Source organism: Phyllobates terribilis, unplaced genomic scaffold (assembly GCF_046119375.1).
Source record: "Phyllobates terribilis strain yellow unplaced genomic scaffold, ASM4611937v1 Scaffold_8__6_contigs__length_399053987, whole genome shotgun sequence".
NCBI classification, from domain to species: domain Eukaryota; kingdom Metazoa; phylum Chordata; class Amphibia; order Anura; family Dendrobatidae; genus Phyllobates; species Phyllobates terribilis.
This window is the reverse complement of record NW_027362768.1, coordinates 148,223,537-148,249,886: the sequence shown is the minus strand read 5'-3', so window position 1 is coordinate 148,249,886 and position 26,350 is coordinate 148,223,537. Positions and strand designations below refer to the sequence as shown.

Genomic DNA, 26,350 nt, shown 5'->3' with positions numbered 1-26,350 from the left:
AAGTGGGGAATCTGCAGCTTTACATAGCGAGGCACTTACATGAACACGTGTCAAACGGGGCTCAACCGTAAGGGGATATTTCAAGAGTCCTAAAGGGACAAGACGGGCAAGATAAGGAGGGTCGATTATTGGTATAGAGCAAGAAATAAAGACTAACCTTGCCATAAAAAAAGGAAAATCACAATGATATTAAACATCAGGATGGCGGAAGAGTGGCGATAATCAAGTTGTGATCCTTGTTGCAAAGGAAGAGATTGTGTTCAGGTCCCATTCAGACGTCGCTGTACTCCCAATTATTATTATTTTTTTTTCAGAAAAGAGGAAAAGGCAGAGCAAAAGTATGAGGGGGCTGTGGAAGAGCCAGAAATTCTGATGGCGCATGTTGAAAATGGTGTCTGATCTTCTGGCAGGATGTTATAGAACAGGAGCAGCTGATCAGATTGATACACATTTTTTTTTGGAAAAGTTTCAGCAAAACTGGCATTTCATTTATTGAAATCCCTGGTGTTTGTATGCAGGAGTCCAGTGGGCGGTCTTAGCCAGAGATTGACAGTCTCCACTGTACATCTGTGCATGCAGATAGTTGTCAATCATTAGGAGGACCGCCCACTGGCCTCATATACAGAGCAGTCCAGTGGGAAGTGTTATTCAGTGATTGACAGTCTCCTCTGTATGCAAGTGCATGTAGAGATAACTGTCAATCAATCAGTAGGACCGCCCACCGGACTCCTATGCAGAAAAGTCCAGTGGTCGGTGCTATTCAGTGATTGACAGTTTCATGCAGAGAGAACTGTCAATCATTAGTAGGCCCGCCCACTGGACTCATACATACAAGTCCAGAGGGTGGTGTTAATCAGTGATTGACAGTCTTCCGTATATGAATGTGCATGAAAAGAGATCGGTCAGTCTCTAGTAGGACCGCCCACTGGACTCGTACTACAAATTCCAGGGATTTCAATAAATAAAATACAAGTTATATTGGATCCTTTCCCACAATCCCATATATCGCTCTGCTCAGCTTCTCCTTCTCTGTACCATCCTGACCACCGATCAGACTGCAAGCAAAATGTGAGCGGTTCTCCAAGTCTGGACTACACATCAACTTTGGCTGTTACAAGTGTTAGGAGGCAGAAGATCCCACCGTGCCGATGCTACATTGCAGCATAAAATAAGTGAAAGGGGTCACAAGTTGCCACTTCATGAGTTTTGTAACCTATGTGTTGGGGTAACTGCAACATAACCCCTTTCACTTATATTATACTGCAAAGTAGCAGCGGCTTTGCCCGCTCGGTGTGTGCTGTGGCCGAAGTCACAGTGTAGATTAAAGGACATACTGAATATGCCATAAATGCCTGATAGGTGGGAATCTCAGCAGATGGACCTGCACCTTTAAGAAGAGCATTTACGTAGGAGTTTGAATTGTAGCTTTTAGTGGAATAGTTTTTTTTAAAGCAACCTTTTCAGATTAATAAATATGAGCTAATGTGCTAATTTATTAACAATTTCCTAAAGTTTACTTCTGTGTATCAGATATATTGTTTAGCTAATTTTTAACAAATGTAACTTTTTTTTAATCACACAAGTTCGACAGCAGAACTCCCTCTTTCATTAGGATCCATCTGACTGTAAGACATTACGTCCCCAGACAAAAAGGCTTCTCTTTTCTTACGTCCCGTCATCACTTCAGCTTTCAAACATGAAGGAGATCCATGTGATCGCCAGGACATAGTAAGGGTACATGGATGTCGTACGGAGGGTCAAAAATGACAATTTTTCTAGCGTGCACATTGCACTAGACTCTATTCACATACAGCTTTTTTTAAGTGCAAATAAGAATTTGAGAATTGCAGCTTGACAAATTTTAAAGTGTTTGTGGAGCATTTTTTTCACCCGCAGAAAGCAATGAAAAAGTGAAAAACACTAAAAAAAAAGAAAAAAAAAGCAGCAAACGGGTTTTTCTGCGTTTTTGGTGAATAAAACTAGCTTTATTAAACATCTACTGTAGAAAACTCACATGTAAGCTGCACCCAAAAAAAATGCAGCAAAGAAGCAACAAAACAACAACAAAAAACACAGCAAAAACACAGCAAAATTTGCGTTTTAAATGCAGCGTTTTTTACTGCCAAGAGAACAGGTCTTGGCTGCAGAGAAAAAAAAAACACTGCATGTGAACATAGCCTACTATTCCTTTTCTGATATCTGATTACAATTCATAAAAACATCCTGGAGGTCAAAAATCTACAAAAATATATCCAAATTCTATGTTAGGATTGGCGATCCTTATCTTATTCTACATGGCACGCTTTTTAAGGGTGCGAGACAGCCGTATAAATTGGAGCGAGATCAGAAAGTAGTGCACAGACTGGCCGGCGGCTCTCCCAAACCAAGCCTGACAGCTGCATGGAAATACATGAAGCTGAAATGCTTGGGTGGGGAGAGCTGCCGGCCAGTCCGTGCACAGCATTAAGATCTTGCTCTGATTTATACGTCCGTCTGACAGTAATAGAGGATATGCCACATCTTCCAATTAAAGTGGCCAACGTGCATATCCCCAATTTTTACCGAATCTTGGAAGTTTGATGCCGCACCCTACTGCACAATAATCCCAAATTTTCCCAAAAAACCTACTGAATGCTGTATTCATACATGACTGCCCACTAGCGCTATATAATTTATAAAATTGGTTATTTTGCCTGGGAAACAAAGCGCCCAAAAGAGCAAGGTCCCAGGAGTTTCTTGCTTGAATTTCTCACGGCCTGCCATCTGGAAAGGTACGCGATTGAAAAGTGCCATCTCCTTTCTTTATTTCTTTTTTTTTTTACTGTACCGCTGCCATTCAAAAATAGGATTATCGTTTGTGAAAAGAAAATCTTCCCGATTCCTATTTAACTCATTTACTAGAGGAATGGGAACCGGCAGCAAACGTATCATTAAGAGAAAACGGACACCCCGAGAGTTCGCTAAGCCGCTCACAGGTTATCCTCCGATCAAGTGTTTCCTGAGAAGGTTAGTTTACCTGTTTCTGTGACAGGAGAAGAAAAGACATTTTAAACAGTTAAACCCTAAGCACATCCAGACCGGTCTGTCCGTCATATTCTGAGACGTTCACCTCTTGGCCCTATTGATTTTCCTTTTTGCAGCGATTAATAAAGTGTTCACAAGTGAGGCTCTTGATGATCTGGTGCGGCAATTATGGCCACCGGACAAAGAGATGGGAACAATTACTTGAGCCCTTTTTTTGAAACTGAACACTAATAAAGTCATTAGATGCTGCCCTTGTCTGAAGTTACAGGAACACACAGCATTGTGCGAGGGGGGACAATCGCTGCTGGCAGAATGAAAACCTTCAGTTAAACCAGGCTGCAAATTGATCTTGACGTTCGGTTAAGGCTGACACCATCATCAAAGGCGGAGGAGAAAGAGAGAATATGACGGGGAGAAACCATAAAAAAAAAAAAGATCATTGCATCTCCTGCAGAGATGACGCTCATCTGGTCCAGTCGAGGGAAAACCAATAATATTTTTTAAACACAGGAAACAAGTGGAAAGTAAATTAGAAGTATTTGAAATATATGAAAAAAAATTAAAGTATATTTGTACTATTCAAAAATATGTAGCCTGCTCAATCAAAGGTATAAAACAAACTAACCCTCTGCACCCACTAATTGCCCCTAGCTGTAAAAAAGTAGTATAAGGCAACTATGCTTATACGAACCTAGCATAAGAAACGCAATGCCTGAACCGACCGCAGGTTTGCTCACCTGCATATATGAGGCTGTAAGTTAGACTCTGGAAACCCGCAGACGATTCAGGCATTTCTTTTTAGCTCGGACCTGCGGGTAACCATTTGTTTTCTGCAAGCATTTTGAACTCTGTTGCTGTTCAACCTACAATGCTGCTGCAGCTGTGAGTAGTCTTTTCTTCAAGCAAGTAAGTATTTGGTTGGTCTTTTCATCACTTTTGCTGTGGGCAACTATTGGATTGCTGATGGCGACAGGAGATATGCAGGCAATCTTTCTCCTGATAGCATACAACTCTGCCATTAAACATTTGTTTGCTGCAAGTTCTCTATGGACTATCACTTCGTCAGTTACTGTGTATATCCACACTCCTGCCGCTGAGTCTTAAGCTCCACTTATCTGCCTGCCATCCTGTTGTCCTTGTCCTCGCTGGTCCATGTGCCGCCTGGCACGTCCTGCCCGCTGTGCCATCGCCTTTAGCCCGTGTTGCTCACCCTGAACTAAAGCTTAGAGAATCTACCTCACCATTTGAGCCCATAACAGCTTCACCAATGGTCTTGCAAGTCTAATTTGTACATGAATCAAAGATGCATTTCATTGCAACGAAAGATGTGAGAAAATGTTTTACCATGCCATATTCTACGCAACTTTTGGTTTCCAAGGGGAAATCATATGGACAGATTTGCTTTAATAAGGCATGCTAATGACATGATACCATTTACTTTCACAAATGATGACATTATATTGAGAACTACCCATCATGTTGGTTTAATTTGTTAATAGCGAGTGCCATTTAAGTGTCATGGAATATTATATCATATGGGGAAAAAACCTGACCGTAAAATCAATCATTAAAGGGTTTGTGCCAAGTTTGGAAGTTACCCACTCTCCATGAAGAGTTCGGGTGTGAATGGAGCAATGGTTGATCGATTTTGCACACATATGCTCCATTACTTTTTAAAGGGACCTCCGGAGATTGCCATGAGTAACGTTGGGTCAGTTTTTGGCACTACCATTAATAATGAATGGAGTAGATATGCGCAAGATCAATCGACCACTGCTCCATTCACACCCGTGGCTCTTCAGAAAACTTGGTACAACCACTTAATAAAAAAATGAACCAAATTTGCCAAATGTTTATATGGCATTCTCGTATTACATAAGAGCACAGGGGCAATGTCTGGGTCCACATACGTCCCCCGAGGTACATTCGGTAATATATGAACGGTGACATCATCGGTAAACAGCTGTGACGGGTACGGGAGGATCCGCCGGCACAGCAGTCGGTAAATGCCTATTACCAGTGTATCCTTCTTCTGCTACTTAATAAAGTCCTTGGGTAAAACATTACAAAGCAATTACATGGCCACCGATGGTCACTCATAGAAACCCCAGTGATACAAGCCCTTTTCTCTTATTAAAGCGACACTGCAATTTTGGTTATTGTAAAATAAAAGGGGCGGCGGAATCAAACAGGGTGAGCGACAAAGCAACAGCAGGTATCCCCTCTGAATTGAGCCGCTACAGATGGTTATGGGACAGCCCTTCATTCTGCAGGGTGTTGTAGATAAAAGGCTTGGAGGGGGTTTTGTGCGTTTAGTAAAAATGTTCCAAGTCTTATGTAATAATTTATTTTAAGTTTACTTTGGTTAAAAAAAAAAAAAAAAAAAGGGCCCCGTGCTTCATTCTAGAAATGTTTCCCCTCCGTCTCGTAATCTCTATTGAGAGCAAAGAGGCAGCAAAACATTGCTCAGCTTTCTTCTCCTGCTTTATCAAAGGCGATGGTGCAAAGAGCATAGAAATTGGGCTAGCAGGTCACGCCATGGTGGCTCGTGAAAAGGGATTCTGAGAAAATGCAAAATAAAATCAACAAGAATTTTATTCTCGATATTTACAGGGGTTTTCCGGTCTGACTTGTTCTCTGCAGAGGAAAACTTTTTGGCATAGTTTGGTTGCCGTTTTCGAGATCTCAGCAACTTTCAATGTTTGCAAATCTGGTCATGCGGCTCGTTACAATGCAGTCGGGCCGTGCACCATCACATGACAATGGATAGTAGGTATTGATCAGCTGGGAGCAAACAATAAATGTGTCTATAAAATAACTGCAAGGAGAGATGGTGAAAACTGCAAAAACGGAAACATTAACCCCAATACACATTAGACCAATATCTGCCGACCCCGTCGATTTCTACTTGTTTGCCTGACAGTCTCATGTGCATACAGATGATGTCGGGGTAGATAACGATCCGCCGTGTCCTATATTTAATGGCTGATCCTTTTGTTCCGGCAGTGGCCGAGCGAGCGCTCATGTGTACGGGACAGTCGGAAGATGTAGCTGTTGGCCGAACCATCGTTCAATCGATAGCCATCTAAAGTGTGTTGGATTTTAATTTTTGTTACCTAAATCGATAGTACACATGAAAATAAGAAACTTTGTAATATATCTTATCAGAGAAATCGGCTTCTTTCTCTGCCAAAATGGATTATTCAGTTTCAAAATTCTCAATTCCCAGGTAAAATCTGTATTCAGTGAAGACAGGTTTTCCCATTACTGAAAGAGGAGATGACACTAAATTTTATGTAGAGGGAGGAGTTGGAGGCAGAGCTTCTCCTTTCTACATAGAATCTTATCATCACCAACTGTTATCTCCTAACTCAATAATGGGAAAGTCTGTATTCACTGAAGACACATTTCACCTGGGAATTGAGAATTTTGAAAATTAAAGATCAGTCCAGGAGGAGAAAGAAGCCGATGTCTCTGATAAGATACAATGCAAAGTTTTTTATCTTCATGTGTACTATGAATTTATGAAAAAAATATGTAAAATACAGAATACTTTTTGAAGCTCTGTTCAGACTTTTTTTTTTTTTTTGCTAAACATCAAAAGGTGCCCCCTTAACACATTAGATCAAATCTGATGGAAATTGACAATTTTTCAAAACATCGGTCGGGTGTGTTGGATTTTTTTCAGTCGACGATCTGCACTGGTTGCATGGAACGGCCAATACAGATCGTCAGCTGAAGTCATCTGAAGAGAGTATGGAGTGCTTCACCAGCGATCAATCATTTGTAGGCCCTATTTTATCTAATGAGTATGGCCGTCATTAGGTACTGTATACATCATGGGTAAAGTTAGAGGAACTTCAGAGAATTGCTGAGCAGCTCTGGGGAGGAGTGTCCGCTGGGTGGTCTCCCTCCCGCCATCCTTGGCCCGCCTACTTAATATATACCTAATCTTCAAAGAGCATTCTGATCCTATAAATATGTGGCATATCCAGTGGATATTATATAAAATGTCTGATAGAAGTGGGTGAGGCATCGGGGGTCCACACAGATTTCCAAAACGAGGTCGTCAAAGTGCTGTCCTGCGGACCGCCAAATCTCTGCAGTAAATGAAGACTTGACGACACTTCTATAGGAGTCACAGAAAGAGCCTATAGAAATGATCGGAGAGGACAGTGCAGCCACCTAACTAGGTGGGACAGCGGTTGGGGGCACAGAGTTCTGGTGAAAGCTAGGATCCAAACAAGCTACACATTTATAAAACGCCATAGACCGAATACCCCCTATAACAGTGTGAAAGAAAGGACAATTCTCTCTAGGGCTCATTCATACATGCGTATAATACGTCCATGTGCAAAACTGATAACATACAGATAGCACACGGACCAGTGCAGAACAATGGGGTAGTTTATATGAGTCTATTTAATCACAGACTGACTGTCTCAGTGTAAAAAAAAAAATTTGCAGCATGCACTAGTACAATCCACTTTTTTTGGGCACTAAATAAGTACATTAAAAAAATATATTACACTGTGCTGACACCATTCCATTTTTTTTACAGGTCCATTGAAATAAGAAACTGTTTTTAGTCAATACATTTCTAAATTATTGCTGTACAAAATAAACATCGATGTCCTAGAGATGCCAGATGGTTGTAAAAAACGTGGATCCGATCACAATATCCAAGTCTCTTTTCTGCTTGTTTTCTAATAGATCACTGCCACTATTTCGTGTTGCCTATCTCCCATATTGAATTTATGTCTTCCATTCTGAACTCAATTTATGCTGACAAGTGATTTTTGTATATATGTATATATTATTTTGCAACTTCCTTTGTGGTTTATTTTATATACTCAGTGCACCTGATGAAGGTCAGGGATTCAAGCGAAACGTTATGCATTAAACTGTGGATTGCACATGCAAATAACACACAATAATTTGCAACTTTCTACGAGTGCCGAGTTCTTCAATGCTAATGTATTGGATGTAAAAAATGGACATGGATGGAAAGAGGACTATTTTACATACTCTGCCTTGGAAAGCAAAAAGATGGGATCAAATCTTTATTACCCAGAAGAGCCAATTATTTCCTGTAACTTTTTCTCCACCGCACATTTGGGATAAGGGTCTCTTCGGACTCACCTCGCTCGGTTGGCCTCTCTGGTCATATCCCAAGCCCAAGTAATGAAGTTCTGACTCAAGTAAGAAACTATGGTTTCCGCACAAAGCATCTGGGAGCAGAAGACGTTCGTGAGGACGCTCTCGTCGTGGTGGAGGTAGATCGCAAGGAGTTTTCTCTGTAAGACAAAGGAAGCGAGAGAAATATTAAACATTTTAAAAAGCAAGGCGCTGGGAAAAAGAATATAGACGTACACATATAAATGTCCAAATGAGACGTTGCATAGTTTATCGTGCAAAAAAAGGAAATATCCAAGTGTCTGGGTTTTAATTTGGAGGGAAAAAAAGTCTAGGAAAACATCAAGCAAAAGTCTGTGTCATCCGTTCTGCATTTCAAAGCGCAACTTCCATGAAATATCCTAAGATACTGTGCTAGAATCTGCCCATTCTTAGAAGTGCGAGCTAAGGAGCTGTTTACACAATGATTAGGCCCTTAGAATAAGCCGCTATCTCCTGCAGCGAGAGCCCGACAATTATTCATCTGGACCAATTCACAAAGCTGGCGAATATTAAGCACCCATACTGAGAGGACAGGCGAATGCAGGCTGGTGAAGAGGATAGAAACTTCTTAAACAAAAAAACTTTTGCTCGGCCTTCATTATTTTACCCTGTGAGGAAATCTCAGAAAAGTGTTTAGTTAGAGAAAAACCCACATTGACCTTGCTCTAAACCCTTTAATCTGTCTTTTGTCATAGAGCCGCTTTGTGGCTGGGGGCTGGTATTTCCAACACCCCCTCCCTGTGCTGTTTAAGAGACTGAAAAAATAAGTAAAAAATAATTACAAAATATAAGTGTTAAAGAAATGGATAGAGAAAAGCTCATTTGTTGGAGGAGAAGCTGCATTTACAGACCATGAATACATGTGATTTATGTATATTGCACACCGTGATATTTCCTATAACTTCTCCACATTATAATCTCTCATCCGCGTGCTTCACATATCGCTGAATCCCTAGCGGACGTAATACCCCCCACCATTAGGATACATCGGCCAATCAGTTTCATATGTTCTCCTTAGCCCATAAGGCTGGGGCTACACAGCGACTTTGGCCATGATCAAGGTTCGCTCAGTGCCGCTGCTACAATATAGCAAAATAGGAGTGAATCAGACATCGAGCGTACTGCGCCAAGAAAGTCCCAAAAAAATCCCACAATGTTGGACTTCTTGTGACTAGTTTATCGCAGTACCCTCGACGTTACAATGCGACTCCACTGATTTGTGATGTAGCAGCGGCAAGAGTCAACAAGTGTTGCCGCCAAAGTCACCATGTAGCCCTGGCCTACAGGGGTATTCTATGCCCCAATACAAATTAGTCTAACCATGGCCAAACCCACCGATACTAACAGTCTAATATGTATGGAGGCCCTGAGAGATGATGTCGGGTAAATTAAAGATCAGGAATGTCCGATTTAGAACTGCAGAGATAAGTCGCCACCAGGTCAGTCTAACAGCGGCTTTCTCATAGACAACACAGGAGAGGAGCGGCAGGCAGAGGGGAGCGGCAGGCAGAGGGGAGCGGCAGGCAGAGGGGAGCGGCAGGCAGAGGGGAGCGGCAGGCAGAGGGGAGCGGCAGGCAGAGGGGAGCGGCAGGCAGAGGGGAGCGGCAGGCAGAGCTCCCCTGTGTATGGGAGAGTCGGGGGAGATGGCTGCTGGCCAAACGATCTGTCGTACCGTTGTTCGGCCGATAGCCATCTAATGTGAATGGACTTTAAAGAAAAAAAAAAAAAAAAAAAGTCTACAAAAGTAGATAAAATTAGTAAATTGTAGTATATTATAAAAATTTACTTTCCTCAATTTTGAAAAACCTGGAAAAAAACAACTCGCCAAACTATTACGCTGATAAACCCCCAAATATAATAATTCACTACAGTTCATAACAGATAGAAAAGTGAGGGTCAATAGTCTAGAATATTACAGAACGAGTATATTGTGTATGGGATAGGAAGCAGAGATATGACTAAGCCTATGGTGATAATATAGTCTAAAGGGGTCCTCCAATATCATACATTCATTCCACATCTACAGGATACACCAGAGACCAATAGTAGATGAAGGTCCCACAACTGTCTGTACAACGGGGTCCCGTTGCGTGCCGTCTCCAGAGGAGAGGTGGTTAGAAATCCTATATAGAGGACTGGGAATTTCTCAAGGCCCCATTTTCGAGATAAGTACTGACCCCATTTGTGGGACCAGCAATTACTATACATTTTTATACAAGATGAGAATACCCCTTTAGGCTCTGGTCACATTGCGCTTGAGCCAGAAAAGCATATGTATATGTCAATTGTATCCTTCAAGCTCCATTCACCCTTAAAGGGGTATTTCCATCTCCAAGATCCTATCCCAATATGTAGTAGATGTAATAATATTAGCAAATAACTCAAATTAGAAATTAAGTATAGTTCTCCTAATTCGCTATGTCGCTTGCCCCATGTGCAGGGCATTGCAGTAGGCTTAGGTATTCATGGTTATGAGTGCTAACAGCTAACTGTCACTATATGAGTGGTCGTAACCATGGATACCTAAGCTACAGCAATGCCCTGTACATGGGGTAAGCGACATAGCTAATCAGAAGAACTATATTACATTTCTAATTGGAGACATCTGCTAATATTATAATTAACCCTTTAAAGTCTCCAATGGGCGACTATATGTTAGTGTACTCATTGAACCTGCGCGCTTCTCAATAGGGTGGCGTTAGAACAGAATTGGGCATGTGGAAATCCAACATGCACAAACATTTATCTAACGTAGGAGGCCATCTCAACTCTTGTTCTGTATTTAATGGGTTGGTTGCAACACCATTAGGATCGCTGGTGGTCTGGCCGTCACCAATCCCAAAAATGGGGGAGCCAAAACCTTTTGTACATGAAATGGTAGTCTGCATCGCTCTATTCACTTTTATCAGACCCGATGAAACAACTAGCTCCGTCGGTCCCATGGAAGTTCAAGGAGTTGGAGTCACACCGCAGGAGAATTGGGGATACCAACACTTTACCTCTAAATAGGTAATAAATGTATTTAGTGGGACAGAACACTGTGTGTTATTTATTAGGATCTATTAGGATTTCCATTTCTTATACTATAAGGTTTGGCCGCCTCGGGTCTAAATTCTGGTATTTCCAGTGCTGAATGACTGGATGCGGCCTGTCGCGGTCCCGTAGATATTTGGGATTTGCCTACTGTGAACTGAAGCACACTGCCAGCTTATAAAAAGATGTGGATGGGAATAACTCAATGAGCGCAATGGAGGGCTATGGCTGCAAAGTGGCCCCCAGTGAGCTGGTCTTGAAGGGATTTCATTAAATTGGGGCAGAGTGTGATATCGTGAGAAACACGTTATCAAATGGAGTGTTTTACTTAGTGATTAAGCAGATACCAGTTCACGAAGTTCTCCAAATCCCCCCTAATCCAGGCACTCCAATAAACATTTAATGAGCAGAGCGGTTCAGAAAAGGCTGGCGGGGGATTTAAACCTTCAATCTTGTTTTTATTGACTGTGGAAACTCAATTTCCAACTCCAATTCATCAGCTCTCCGACGAGTCTCCGGATTTTTATATTAAACGTTAAGAAGTGTGAAACTAAGATGGATAGAAATAGACTTAAAGGCAAATAGAAAGGCCCCGCTGTGAGATAACTAGGGGCTGCGGAGGCATATAGCGACTGACGACAGGAGCATTATTAATGGACACGCTCGTTTCTCAGAAAAATCAAATCATTTCACTGCAAAAGACACACTGAAAAATCTATTTCCAAAAGTTCCAGCAGGAAAAATGAATTAACCGCAGAACATATTTTAAAGGGTTGTTCATACAGAGTCCGGGGGCTGAAAAAAACTAATTCTACTCTACTCATGGACTGGTTTTGCTCCTCCATATTCAGCACTGCGCCCCCCAATGATCCCCTGGCATCGACATCCATCAGTGGCGTCACGTGAGCGCTGAAGCGTTGATAGGACGTCTGAGCCTGTGGCTTCTGCTCGACTAAATATTAACACTGCAGACCATCAGCCACTGATTGGCTGCAGTTCTCACCCAACACGTCACATGTTTTTTTGTTCTCAGCGAGACTCCGCCACAAGAGACTGGCGGCGGCTCAGCCATAGAGAACTGGAGGGATAGCTGCCAGCTGAACCATTGGTTAATAGCTATGGCCGCCCTTAATGGGGACTGTCGGCCAAACGACAGCTATCTCAGCCGTCTCTCCCATACACAGGAGATCTCTCTCTGCTCCTGTGATCTCTAAGAGATCTGCTGTCACACTCCTCTTATCTTAAACAGATTGGCCGCCCAAAATCGAACATGCTGGATCCTTTTCTTCCCCCACCATCATTTTTCTGGGGAGAATCAGGAGCCCCCATACACATTAATCTGTTGGATGAGCCTGTGAATAGAGGCAGGTTCAGCTACTCTAATGTGTATGGGGGTCTTTACCTACAGCAGGGGGGGCGACCCGTGATCTATTTACGGTTACGGAACCGCTCTAACAAGTAGGGATCCTCTAAATCATAAGTGTCAAACTCTGGCCCCATTGGGGCCATTATACTGTAAGGAGGACTATGTGGGGCCCATTATTCTGTATGGAGGACTATGTGGGGCCTATTATACTGTATGGAGGACTATGTGGGGCCCATTATTCTGTATGGAGGACTATGTGGGGCCCATTATACTGTATGGAGGACTATGTGGGGCCCATTATACTGTATGGAGGACTATGTGGGGCCCATTATACTGTATGGAGGACTATGTGGGGCCCATTATTCTGTATGGAGGACTATGTGGGCCCATTATTCTGTATGGAGGACTATGTGGGGCCATTATTCTGTATGGAGGACTATGTGGGGCTCATTATTCTGTATGGAGGACTATGTGGGGCCTATTATACTGTATGGAGGACTATGTGGGGCCCATTATTCTGTATGGAGGACTATGTGGGGCCCATTATACTGTATGGAGGACTATGTGGGGCCCATTATACTGTATGGAGGACTATGTGGGGCCCATTATTCTGTATGGAGGACTATGTGGGCCCATTATTCTGTATGGAGGACTATGTGGGGCCATTATTCTGTATGGAGGACTATGTGGGGCCATTATACTGTAAGGAGGACTATGTGGGGCCCATTATTCTGTATGGAGGACTATGTGGGGCCCATTATTCTGTATGGAGGACTATGTGGGGCCCATTATTCTGTATGGAGGACTATGTGGGGCTCATTATACTGTATGGAGGACTATGTGGGGCCATTATTCTGTATGGAGGACTATGTGGGGCCCATTATACTGTATGGAGGACTATGTGGGGCCCATTATTCTGTATGGAGGACTATGTGGGGCCCATTATACTGTATGGAGGACTATGTGGGGCCCATTATACTGTATGGAGGACTATGTGGGGCCCATTATTCTGTATGGAGGACTATGTGGGGCCATTATACTGTATGGAGGACTATGCGGGGCCCATTATTCTGTATGGAGGACTATGTGGGGCCATTATTCAGTATGGAGGACTATGTGGGGCCATTATTCAGTATGGAGGACTATGTGGGGCCATTATTCAGTATGGAGGACTATGTGGGGCCCATTATTCTGTATGGAGGACTATGCGGGGCCCATTATTCTGTGTGGAGGACTTTGAGGGGCCCATTATACTGCATACAGGTTGGCGCGCGACTTTGTCCAAGTTTTTCATTTTGGCCCTCTGTGTATTTGAGTTTGACATCCCTGTCTAAACCCTCTCTACAGTAACTTTGAGGCTGCCATCATCTTGGCAGGCATTACCAAAACAATTTTGCTAACTGAAGTGACCACGTGGGCAATAATGGCAAATAGTGTGTGTTTTGACTCCTGGATCGAGTGGATATCAAAGTCAATTAGAAGCCAGTTTGAGTCCATTAAATAATATAATAAATATCAATAACTTAATAATTGTGATTTATGCATCTTAATGATTGTTAACTTACCAAACAGTTTGGCTAAAATATATTCTGCAGTTTTGAGTTTACACCTCCTAAGTATTATTATTATAGCGCCATTTACTCTATGGCGCTTAACATGTGAAAAAGGGATATACATAGCAAAAAGAATTACAATAGAACTGTGTTTCCATGGTTACAGACTACAAATAAACTCTGGGTAGTCAGATTCTGCAGTCTTATGACTTCTTTCCACCCTTTTTTATCCCTAACGTACCAAGTGTATGTTAGCAAGAAGACGGTCTGCAAGATCAGACTGCACAGAGTTTGCAGTCTGTTACCATGGCGACATAAAGGTCTGCATAGGACCTGTAAACACTTCTTGAAAAGTTTCTTCTTTTGTACATCACATTGGTTTGGCAAAAATAAATCACAAGTGGCAAATGTGGACACGAATCAGTAAAAGGTTTATTTCCGCAAGAGTCATGAACGGAAGATAATTAAAGTGTAATGAATGAAATACTTACATCTCGAGCTTTCCCGTAGAATGCCTCCTGGAAGGAAGCCTCCAAGGAACCAATGAAGAACACAGGATGGCACTCACCGTACCTGAGAAAGTGAGAGAAAATAGTCAATGGTCAAAAAACTCTATTCAATTGGACTATGGACTGCAACGATGAGCTATGACCATCGCAAGAATGAGAGAAACTGCAGTACCAGGCACAGACCACAAACAAGAGTGGCGCTATGTCTAGTCAGATAATGGTTGGATCCTCGGTGATTAAACACATTGATGCCATATTGTAGGGTGTCATACATTTCTACCTAGGGATAAATTGTCAGAGTCTGAAACACTTAATGCATATATACACCTGCAAGGATATTTTTTTATTATTACTAATTTTATTATTATTATTATTATTAATAACAATAATAATAATATTTAAATACATATAATTGGTCTAAAAATAATTTTTTTGCAATTAAATTTCAGTAAAAATTTTCCACATTTGGATCTTACAGACTCTTTATTTACAGGCACACCATTGTTGGCTGCAGAATGAATCAACTGAAAATCTATCAGTGAGCTTGTTCTGATGACAATTTGCTAATTTTTCTGAGCTTCTCTCAGCTGATTTATGACCACATTAAAGTTCAGCTCAACTTGTATGTGGACTGTGGTCATAAATGAGCAAAGACGAGTTCTAAAAAATAGCAGATGGAAAGAGTTACACAAACTTTCCGTCAGAACGAGCTCACTCCCAGACTCTCAGATAACTCATTCTGCAGCCTGGAATTGAAAAGGGCAACACAGAGGCTATAGAAGACCAATGCTACAACATTTTTAATGAAACCAGATTGCAAAATCCATTTAATTAAAAAAAAAAAAATGTGAAAAAAATATAAACTGTATAGGGAGGATACGAAATTGTCATCTGCTCCCAGGGATGACCAGCAAAACTTATTTCTTCTAAGTGAATTAAATATACATTTTTATGCAGATTTCACTGGGAAATGTTGTTTACCTGGAGGAGAATTCTGCCGTAAACTGCAGTAAAGCGTCAGCCTCATTTTCGGCATTTTCAGGCACTATGAACATGGAACCAAAAACAAATTTCAGTGACTTAGAAAACTCAAAAACAACAGAAATTAAACTAATTACACTAATAGTGTATTAGGTATTTTTAAAACCTCTGTTGGAAAATTTCAATAAAAAACTTTATTATAAAATAAAAAAAATAAATAAAAAAAGAATTACAGTTAAGAATCGTAAAATCATCTAATACGTCACTGAATTATTGCAGAGCTCTCATCACTATGTATCCATGGATTACTAAATCGGGTCTGTCACCATATTTCACAATATAAACAGCATACACTGGTAAGAAGATCTCTTACACCTGATGATGTTGGTGTACTTCCTTTGAAAATCCATGGCTTGGTATACTTTTTAAAGGTTTCCCATCTCATATAAAAGTGAGTATTTAAAATATATGGTATGAAAACCTTCAAAGATCATTAAACAGCCAATCTGACTTGGATTTTTTAAAGCAGTACACCTGCCTCATAAGGTCTAATATACTGATTTAAAGGGAACCTGACGGTAGATTCATGCCGGAAGCACGAAGCAGACAAAACGTACTCTGAAAAACCGTTCGGGGACAATGTGTCCCGAAGGAGTGGTCCGAGGTAGCTTCCCGCCAGCATCACCCCCCTCCCCGATCCCTTGGACTGATGAGAGGAACGGGTCAGTCAATGGGGTGGGAAGAAGCTGCCAGGGACCTGTCTTGGACTGCTCAGGGCTTTTTCAGTGTACGCTTTGCCTGCGGAAATCTCAGTTTGTGAATGTCGCTTTTCCTTACTCATTGGAGACTTTCTAAGTGCAGGGCTCATGCCGAAGATCTCTCCATCATCCACGCCAAATTCTGTGGCATCTTCAAAGTCATCTCCGTCACTGTCACTGATCATGTGAATATCTGTACACTGTTGGGAAAGGAGAGCAAACGAGTGACCCAAAACGCTTGGCACCTCTACGCCCTACAAACCATCCTAACAAATGGAGAACCGATCTATTGCTGTGATGCTGGAAATGAACACATGCATGGAAAAAGCCCCATTTCCATCCCAAACATCTGCAGCACATCCGCATGTCTGACTGATGTGTGCCGCATCGCCGCTCTGGTCCTCTTCTAGTCCATGTGACCGCTCTGCAGTGTTTCCAGCTCACAGATAGTCTACGGTGTAGGAAGCTTCTGTTTTTCCCATGTATATTTATGAAACTCAGAACAAGACTTTATAGAATTACACTAAAAAAACTAATTCTGTTCCACACATAAACCTCTGAGAGAGCCGGCGAGTCCGATTTCAGGTCAAGTGCCGCAGAAGAGGACCAGAAACGGGAGAAACCGGCTATCAATAAAGATTTCAATACACATACACTATTAAGAGGGTTTAGAAAAAGAAAAATGTACTGAGACTTCTTTAAACATTCAAAATATGTTTATAATAGACCGTAATAAAAGGGAAAAACAAATATTTAAACACACTATCATCTTATGACCTTAAAAATTAGAAAAAGGCGATGAACAAAAAAATAAAGATATGACGAAAATCAGAATAAGAAAAACATCTTAAATTGCACTGTGTAGTTAAGAGGTTAAATACACACACATTTCAGAAAATAATGACCGTAATTAATGTCACTTCACTGTGCAATTTTATTTAGTTTTGCTGAGATTAAAAAAAAAAAAAAAAAAAAGTCACTTTGCAGCAATTCTATAAATCTGCCAGAGCTCCGACTTCTACCTGCTATTACAATGTAACCCGGCAGTGCCGGCACCGCCATTGCCGCACCACAATATCCTGCAAGGGTTAAACATTTATAAAACAAATACAGGTTTTAGATTGCATCTTAGCTCTCAGCGTCTTTGGCTCATGTGTGATTGCATTAATGTAATGTTCACTGTGACAATGCTAATTCCTTTTTAAGTACTGAAGAATGCCAAGTAATAGGATAAAAATTACAGTGCTCATTTACAGAAGAGAAATAATCTGCAGATGAAATAGCCGGGTAACTTCCTGTTATTTACAAAAGAGAATTCAACCGGAGCAACGCGATTCGAGCCAGCAGGAACCTGAACGTTCCCGAGTAAATGGATGCTCAGTTCACTCCTTCTTAGGTTGCACAAGTGTAAAGTGTACAGCAAAAAGCCGGAATCAGGTTACTGCTCCGCAACATAATAGAGTATGTGTATCTATATAATTGTGTGCGATAGATATATATATATATATATATATATACACACAGTACAGACCAAAAGTTTGGACACACCTTCTCATTTAAAGATTTTTCTGTATTTTCATGACTATGAAAAATGTACATTCACACTGAAGGAATCAAAACTATGAATTAACACATGTGGAATTATATACTTAACAAAAAAGTGTGAAACAACTGAAAATATGTCTTATATTCTAGGCTCTTCAAAGTAGCCACCTTTTGTTCTGATGACTGCTTTGCACACTCTTGGCATTCTCTTGATGAGCTTCAAGAGGTAGTCACCGGAAATGGTCTTCCAACAATCTTGAAGGAGTTCCCAGAGATGCTTAGCACCTGTTGGCCCTTTTGCCTTCACTCTGCGGTCCAGCTCACCCCAAACCATCTCGATTGGGTTCAGGTCTGGTGACTGTGGAGGTCAGGTCATCTGGCGTAGCACCCCATCACTCTCCTTCTTGGTCAAATAGCCCTTACACTGCCTGGAGGTGTGTTTGGGGTCATTGTCCTGTTGAAAAATAAATGATGGTCCAACTAAACGCAAACCGGATGGAATAGCATGCCGCTGCAAGATGCTGAGGTAGCCATGCTGGTTCCGTATGCCTTCAATTTTGAATAAATCCCCAACAGTGTCACCAGCAAAGCACCCCCACACCATCACACCTCCTCCTCCATGCTTCACGGTGGGAACCAGGCATGTAGAGTCCATCCGTTCACCTTTTCTGCGTCGCACAAAGACACGGTGGCTGGAACCAAAGATCTCAAATTTGGACTCATCAGACCAAAGCACAGATTTCCACTGGTGTAATGTCCATTCCTTGTGCTGTTTAGCCCAAACAAGTCTCTTCTGCTTGTTGCCTGTCCTTAGCAGTCGTTTCCTAGCAGCTATTTTACCATGAAGGCCTGCTGCACAAAGTCTCCTCTTAACAGTTGTTGTAGAGATGTGTCTGCTGCTAGAACCCTGTGTGGCATTGACCTGGTCTCTTATCTGAGCTGCTGTTAACCTGCGATTTCGGAGGCTGGTGACTCGGATAAACTTATCCTCAGAAGCAGAGGTGACTCTTGGTCTTCCTTTCCACATGTGTTAATTCATAGTTTTGATGCCTTCAGTGTGAATGTACAATTTTCATAGTCATGAAAATACAGAAAAATCTTTAAATGAGAAGGTGTGTCCAAACTTTTGGTCTGTACTGTATATATACACACACTGCTCAAAAAAATAAAGGGAACACTTAAACAACAGAATATAACTCCAAGTAAATCAAACTTCTGTGAAATCAAACTGTCCACTTAGGAAGCAACACTGATTGACAATCAATTTCACATGCTGTTGTGCAAATGGAATAGACAATAGATGCAAATTATTGGCAATTATCAAGACATACTCAATAAAGGAGTGGTTGTGCAGGTGGGGACCACAGACCACATCTCAGTACCAATGCTTTCTGGCTGGTGTTTTGGTCACTTTTGAATGTTGGTTATGGTTTGACACTCATGGTAGCATGAGACGGACTCTACAACCCACAGAAGTTGCTCAGGTAGTGCAGCTTACCCAGGATGGCACATCAATGCGAGCTTGCTGTGGCAAGAAGGTTGGCTGTGTCTATCAGCGTAGTGTCCAGCGGCTGGAGGGGCTACCAGGAGACAGGCCAGTACACCAGGAGACGTGGAGGGGGCCGTAGGAGGGCAACAACCCAGCAGCAGGACCGCTACCTCCGCCTTTGTGCAAGGAGGAACAGGAGGAGCACTGCCAGAGCCCTGCAAAATGACCTCCAGCAGGCCACAAATGTGCATGTGTCTGCACAAACGGTTAGAAACCGTGAGGGTGGTATGAAGGCCCGACGTCCACAGATAGGGGTTGTGCTCACAGCCCAACACCGTGCAGGACGCTTGGCATTTGCCACATAACACCAGGATTGGCAAAGTCGCCACTGGCGCCCTGTGCTCTTCACAGATGAAAGCAGGTTCACACTGAGCACATGTGACAGACGTGACAGAGTCTGGAGACACCGTGGAGAGCGATCTGCTGCCTGCAACATCCTTCAGCATGAGCGGTTTGGCAGTGGGTCAGTAATGGTGTGGAGTGGCATTTCTTTGGAGGACCGTACAGCCCTCCATGTGCTCGTCAGAGGTAGCCTGACTGCCATTAGGTACCGAGATGAGATCTTCAGACCCCTTGTGAGACCATATGCTGGTGCGGTTGGCCCTGGGTTCTTCCTAATGCAGGACAATGCCAGACCTCATGTGGCTGGAGTGTGTCAGCAGTTCCTGCAAGATGAAGGCATTGAAGCTATGGACTGGCCCACCCGTTCCCCAGACCTGAATCCGATTGAGCACAACTGGGACATCATGTCTCGCTCCATCCACCAACGTCACGTTGCACCACAGACTGTCCAGGAGTTGGCGGATGCTTTAGTCCAGGTCTGGGAGGAGATCCCACAGGAGACCATCCGCAACCTCATCAGGAGCATGCCCAGGCATTGTAGGGAGGCCATACAGGCATGTGGAGGCCACACACAATACTGAGCCTCATTTTGACTTGTTTTAACGACATTACATCAAAGTTGGATCAGCCTGTAGTGTGTTTTTCCACTTTAATTTTGGGGGTGACTCCAAATCCAGGCCTCCGTTTGTTAATAAATTTATTTCCATTGATGATTTTTGTGTGATTTTGTTGTCAGCACATTCAACTTTGTACAGAACAAAGTATTCAATGAGAATATTTCATTCAATCAGATCTAGGATGTGTTATTTGAGCGTTCCCTTTATTTTTTTGAGTATATTTTTATATACACACATACTGTACATATAAACACACATACATCTACATATTATATATATACACACAAAAAAATATATATAAATAAATATATGTATACATATACACACACAGATAAATATTATATTTAAATATATATATATATATATATATATATATATTTTTATTACACATATACACACACACTAATGCTGGAAAGCAGGAATGCTTTAAAAAAATAGAAGTTTTAACAATTGATCAAAATGCAAAGGTGTTTCATCTGCTGCCCTATGTTTCCTTTGACAGTCACTGCATCTACAGTCGGTCCTCAATGTTGTCCATTTCTTGGTGTCCTCAATGCTGAGAAATACAGGCAGATACGTATCCATCATGTAATACCATCAGGGAGGGTCTGATTGGCTCCACATTTATTCTGCAGACGGACAACAACCCCAAACATACAGTCGATGTAATTAAGAACTATCTGCAGTGTTAAGAAGAACAGAGAGTCCTGGAAGTGATGATCCGGCCTCACAGAGCCCTGATCTCATCATCATCCAGTCTGTCTGGGATTACATGAAGAGACAGAACAATCTGCACAGGCGACATCCACAGAAGATCTGTAGTCAGCTCTCAAGATGTTTGGAACAACCTCTCTGTGGAGATCCTTCATAAACTGAATGCAAGTGACAAGGTAACAATTTGGGTTACATCCCAGTCTTATTACATTTTTTGGGAGAGGTGATATGACCGAAAAATAGCAAACTACAATCTCATCGCGGATTCTGCATTTCCAAGTAATTAGGATTTTCATTCATATGTAAATGAGGTATTAAGCACCTTTTTATTTTCTATCTGTTGCTGCATTTCCAAGTAATTAGGATTTTCAATCATATGTAAATGAGGCATTAAGTTCCCTGGGCGTGACAGAGCACTTACCGGGACTCTGCCTCTTTTCACTGCCCAGCATTGGCCTCTTTAGCTTGATAGCTGAATAACATCAGGCAAGGAAATCAGACCGTGATATTAATCAAGCAAAAGAGGCTGGTGCTGAGTGGGGAAACAACCTGAGAAGGCAGTGGCTCCTCAAGTGCTCTGTCATACCCAGAGCACTTGATGTCTTCTTTGAATAGGACTTTAAAAGGTGATTTCTTTGGAATACAATATTCCTCAGTGTGAGAAGTTGGCCACTTGTAGAACTTGGGTTATGATGGTGCCATTACCTCGTCTGACTGCTCTCTGGTTTGTACGGGGGACGTCCTTCTACCCACTGTTAGTCGATGGCATGGAAAGTTCAGTCCTGAAGATGCCAGCGTCATCTAAGAGACAAAAAAGGAAAAAGGCAATGAGAGACTAAAATGCATGACACATGAACGCGATTTCTGAGATTATACATCTGTAAGTAGATGGCACGGATTGAGAAAATTCTGCCTGTTAAAGCAGTTGGCGAAAGTCTGATATCTCGGAAGACCCCTTTAAGAGAAGGACAGCCCAGGGACAGTTTTATTCTATGGGGGGGAATAGTCTTTGGTTTATATAAAACATGCTGATGTACCCATCTACATAAACGCAGCCAATGACGCCACTAACCCTGAGGCTTTACCGCAGGGTAATATCAATGCCTTGTGGCGAGGAGGAAATCACAGGATGTCATATTATTTTACAGGTTGAAACAGGCAGATTATCAGTTCTGGTTACAAGCTAGAGCAGGACCTGTTAGGACTGGCCCGGTGTGAAGGCTCGCCCCCTCCGGCGGGCGCACACTGCTCCCTCTCGCTTTCCCTAATTACACTTCAGCAGATCAGCTCTATTATCGGGGCACGGGAACAGGGAATGAGGACGGATGCAGGTACACGAGCGACGGACATTGGTGGATCAATTCTGCCATAGCCGAACAGAAAAACCCAAACTACCATATTTCTTTAAAATGATTCATTATCACTACTTTCATTCCTAAATTTGCCTGTTTTCATGAAGTTGTGAAAAATTCTTTTTAGCCACTTCTTACTTTTACCACCATTTCTCAGAAAACTGTGCATCAATAACGCCTTGAGTCTTCGTACCGGTTGGAGGGTTGTGGTATTCCCATCTTCAAGATCCTATCCCAATATGTAGTACGTAATAATAATAGCAAATACCTCCAGTTAGAAATGTAGTATAGTTATTCTGATTTGCTATGTCGCTTACCCCCATGTGCAGGGCATTGCAGTAGCTTAGGTATCCATGGTTACAATCACTAGTAGCTAACTGTGGCTATATGAGTGGTTGTAACCATGGATACCTAAGCTACTGCAATGCCCTGCACATGAGGTAAGCAACATAGGTCATCAGGAGAACTATGCTACATTTCTAATTGAAGGTATTTTCTAATATTTTTATTATTATTACGTCAACTACATATTGAACTAGGATCTAGAAGATGGGAATACTCCTTTCATGACATGGCTGCCTTGTGATTCAATCTTATGTCTCCACTTGCAGCTCCCGCTGGTTGTATATAAAGGTTTATGTACAGGGATTGTCCCTGTTCACCAATGCGGCTTCACAATCTTATTTATCTGTCTCTGATGCACATTTACAACAATATTTCGGGAAGTCCATTATCTACGAGTACATTTTAGAGAAATGAATAAACTATTTGCATTCCCGGGTCCAGCGCTGCCTCACAGCCTCTGCTCCAGTCTTTGTTGATCGGCTGCAGTGAGGACGCCACGTCTACAGTATTGCAGCCAATCTCTGAGCTCAGCAGCTCGTGCTGTCTATATTGGAGGAGCCACTAAGCTCAACAATTGGCTGCAGTGTTTTTATTGAGAGACTAGCGCTGCAGCCTATCAATGAAGACTGGAGGAGGAGGGGATAGGCAGCACTGGAGCCAGGGAATGCAAGTAAAAGCTCGGTTCATAGTTTTATTTATTTCCGAGCTTAATATCTGAAACCACCCTAACTTGGTGTCATCCAACTGTGCCAACTTTAACACAAGCAGGACATACAGGGCCGTCTTCACATAGCAGGAACACTGCCCTTTTTTCTGCACGTTTCTGCCGCAAAATCCTCTGATTATGGCATTTTTACTATGTTTTTTTCTCATCTTTTTATGTGTTTTTGGGGCAGATTAGATCTAGCATCGTGTAATGCATTTTTTACTGCAGAAATCTCAGGATTCATCAATTAAAAATTAAAATCAACAACTCTAAAATAATATACCATATATCACATATATGAATATTCACTTGATCATAAATATATCCTTCTCAAAGAAAGTGAATAGACTCAGAAAAATACTGAATAAAATATATAATTTATTTGAGAATACATAAAAATAAAATCAGACAAAAGGACAATAGGGAATTACACAGGGTAAAGACCTGATCCCAGAAAAAAAGGGGGTTATAAGGAGTGGGTGTGTATGATAAATAATAGTATCCCTGATTGAATATAGTATCAATATATTAAGGTATAAATGTATAGCAGCTGATAGGTATATAAGACATTCAAATATATAAATAGAATAAATCCAAGTGGATAGTCTACATATAATCATGCTGCAGAATACACTCCATCACATAAATATAGTATATTGCATTGAAACAACAGGGAAAAGAAATTGATAAACAATACCTTGTGAAAACACCCCACAAACTCCAACGCACGTTTCGCCCTGTGGCTTTTTCAAGGAGTATGGGAGAACAGGAAACTGGGTATATTTTATATATCAGTGCTACCAATAGTGAAATGGAACATTAACAGCATCTTTATTATTGGATGTAAAAGCAAATCTAATAGGGCCCCACTCCTTATAACCCCCTTTTTTCTGGGATCAGGTCTTTACCCTGTGTAATTCCCTATTGTCCTTTTGTCCGATTTTATTTTTATGTATTATCAACTAAATTATGTATTTTATTCAGTATTTTTCTGAGTCTATTCACTTTCTTTGAGAAGGAAAGAATTAAAAATTAAAGTAAAAAAAAAAAACGCACCAAAAAATTGCACCGTTCAACAGCGTCTTTAGACGCAAAATGGGCAGGAGTTTTCAGTAAAACACATCTACTTTAAAGGGGTAGTCTCAAGTTTGGAAGTTATCTGGAAAAAAAGGGATGGAAACAAAAAATACTGCATTATTACCATTGGGGACTTGGCCTCAGTCCTTCCAAAATCTCCTTAAAAAAATAATTTTTCTAAACTTAGTCCACAGAGGCCTAATGTTGCTGGGTCGCCCGCATGGTCCAGAGCTCAACAAAAGCCATTTTCCAACAGGTAAAATAAGATTTTTTTTGTGTGGAATAACGGATAAAAGGAGCGGGGTGTAACTCCGGGAGGTTATAAAGCCAGCATTATTCCGAATCGAAGATAATTGCTCCTGACAGCTTTACTTAAGGTTCATTTCACTGTGCTATTTTTCTCCAGCTCAGGGTTCAGCCGGTCCCCAAAGCCGCACCTCTCACACCTGTTGTGGCTCTTCATGTTACAGGCCAGTTTGGGCATGTCACTTCAAATTAGCGCTCTGCTGAGTCGATAACAGTGGCAATTACTTATCACAGGTTTAAAGGGAGGTAAAAAAAAAAAAAAAGTTTCTAATTTAGCCTGAACTACAGTGTCAAGAGTAGGAAATCCGAACTTGTTAACACAGGCGGTGTGAAGAATCCTGAGCGCAGAGCGGGGCAGATCTGGGCTCAGCCACTGAAGGAATGCCATATATCCAGCGGCTGAAGTCCGAGGGTTTTTTTTTTTTATGGGGGGGGGGCATTTTTTAGGATGCTTTGGAGACACTCTTTGTAGGTATTTATATAGAAACTAAAAGGCCAAGATATCAGTATATTAATTCCATCTCGACCAATCCAAAATTAAAGGAAAAACATTTTTTTGCTAATTACAATAATAGGGATACACCTGATGAAGGCTGTAATCAGTTGAAACGCATTGTATAAACTAGTGTTTTAATAATTTTTACTTTTAAATAAATGCTCATTGAAGTAATCAAAAAAACACCGTCCTTGATTCAATCGTACAACAGAAGACAGTGCTGATCCTGGTCTCCATTTCTGAAAATTAAAAAGAATTATGTTCTGGCCAAACCCAAAAGACTAAAAAAAAATTCAGTTTATGGAAGACCTTCTTCCTCACTTGGACACCATGTTTTTGCAAAGTAAGGGGGCAATCAAACTTGGACAAGTCTGACAATGAATGTCTATTCCTTAAAATGAGCATCGACAGAAAGATCAGCCATTGATTTGACCGGGAATCTGGTAAGGACACTACTTTAGTAATGAAGCATAAATTAGAACCTAAGGTGGTCATACACTTGGGGTGGCCAAAACTGAGGATTTCAATGTCCAACCATCTGATGTGTATTGCGTGGTCAACTTAAATCAAGAAGAAAAAAAAAAGGGATCAGGCATATTGAATATCAACATGCCTGACCATTGGTTCTCTGGGTGGATAAGCAACCGCTAGAAGTGTAGCTCTAGTAGCTGTCAATCAAAATGTATTTTTTCCATTAGAGCTATTCCTCCAGATCCTCCTACAAACATGTATATTCACGTTGATTTGAGAATGTTCATTCAAAGGGGAGAGAATTAAAAACCATACATTTTAGATTAATTTAAACTTAACTTGACGATTTTAACGGTTTTACTGACCATCTACTTTTATACAGTGGCCGTCAAACTTTTCCAGACATCAGAATAAAGAAGGATCGGGTT

General features: G+C 41.5%; 1 protein-coding gene across 1 annotated transcript in view; it reads right to left on the bottom strand.

Moving 5' to 3' along the window:
• The window catches only part of FAF1 (Fas associated factor 1), a 264,708-nt gene that overhangs the window by 89,303 nt on the left and 149,055 nt on the right, over positions 1-26,350 (bottom strand). The window contains exons 9-13 of the mRNA XM_073643500.1: positions 21,875-21,970; positions 16,482-16,602; positions 15,645-15,708; positions 14,646-14,727; positions 8,167-8,321 (exon numbers count right to left, since the gene is read on the bottom strand). Coding sequence (XP_073499601.1) covers positions 8,167-8,321; positions 14,646-14,727; positions 15,645-15,708; positions 16,482-16,602; positions 21,875-21,970 — 518 coding nt within the window. The remainder of the gene's footprint in view (positions 1-8,166; positions 8,322-14,645; positions 14,728-15,644; positions 15,709-16,481; positions 16,603-21,874; positions 21,971-26,350) is intronic.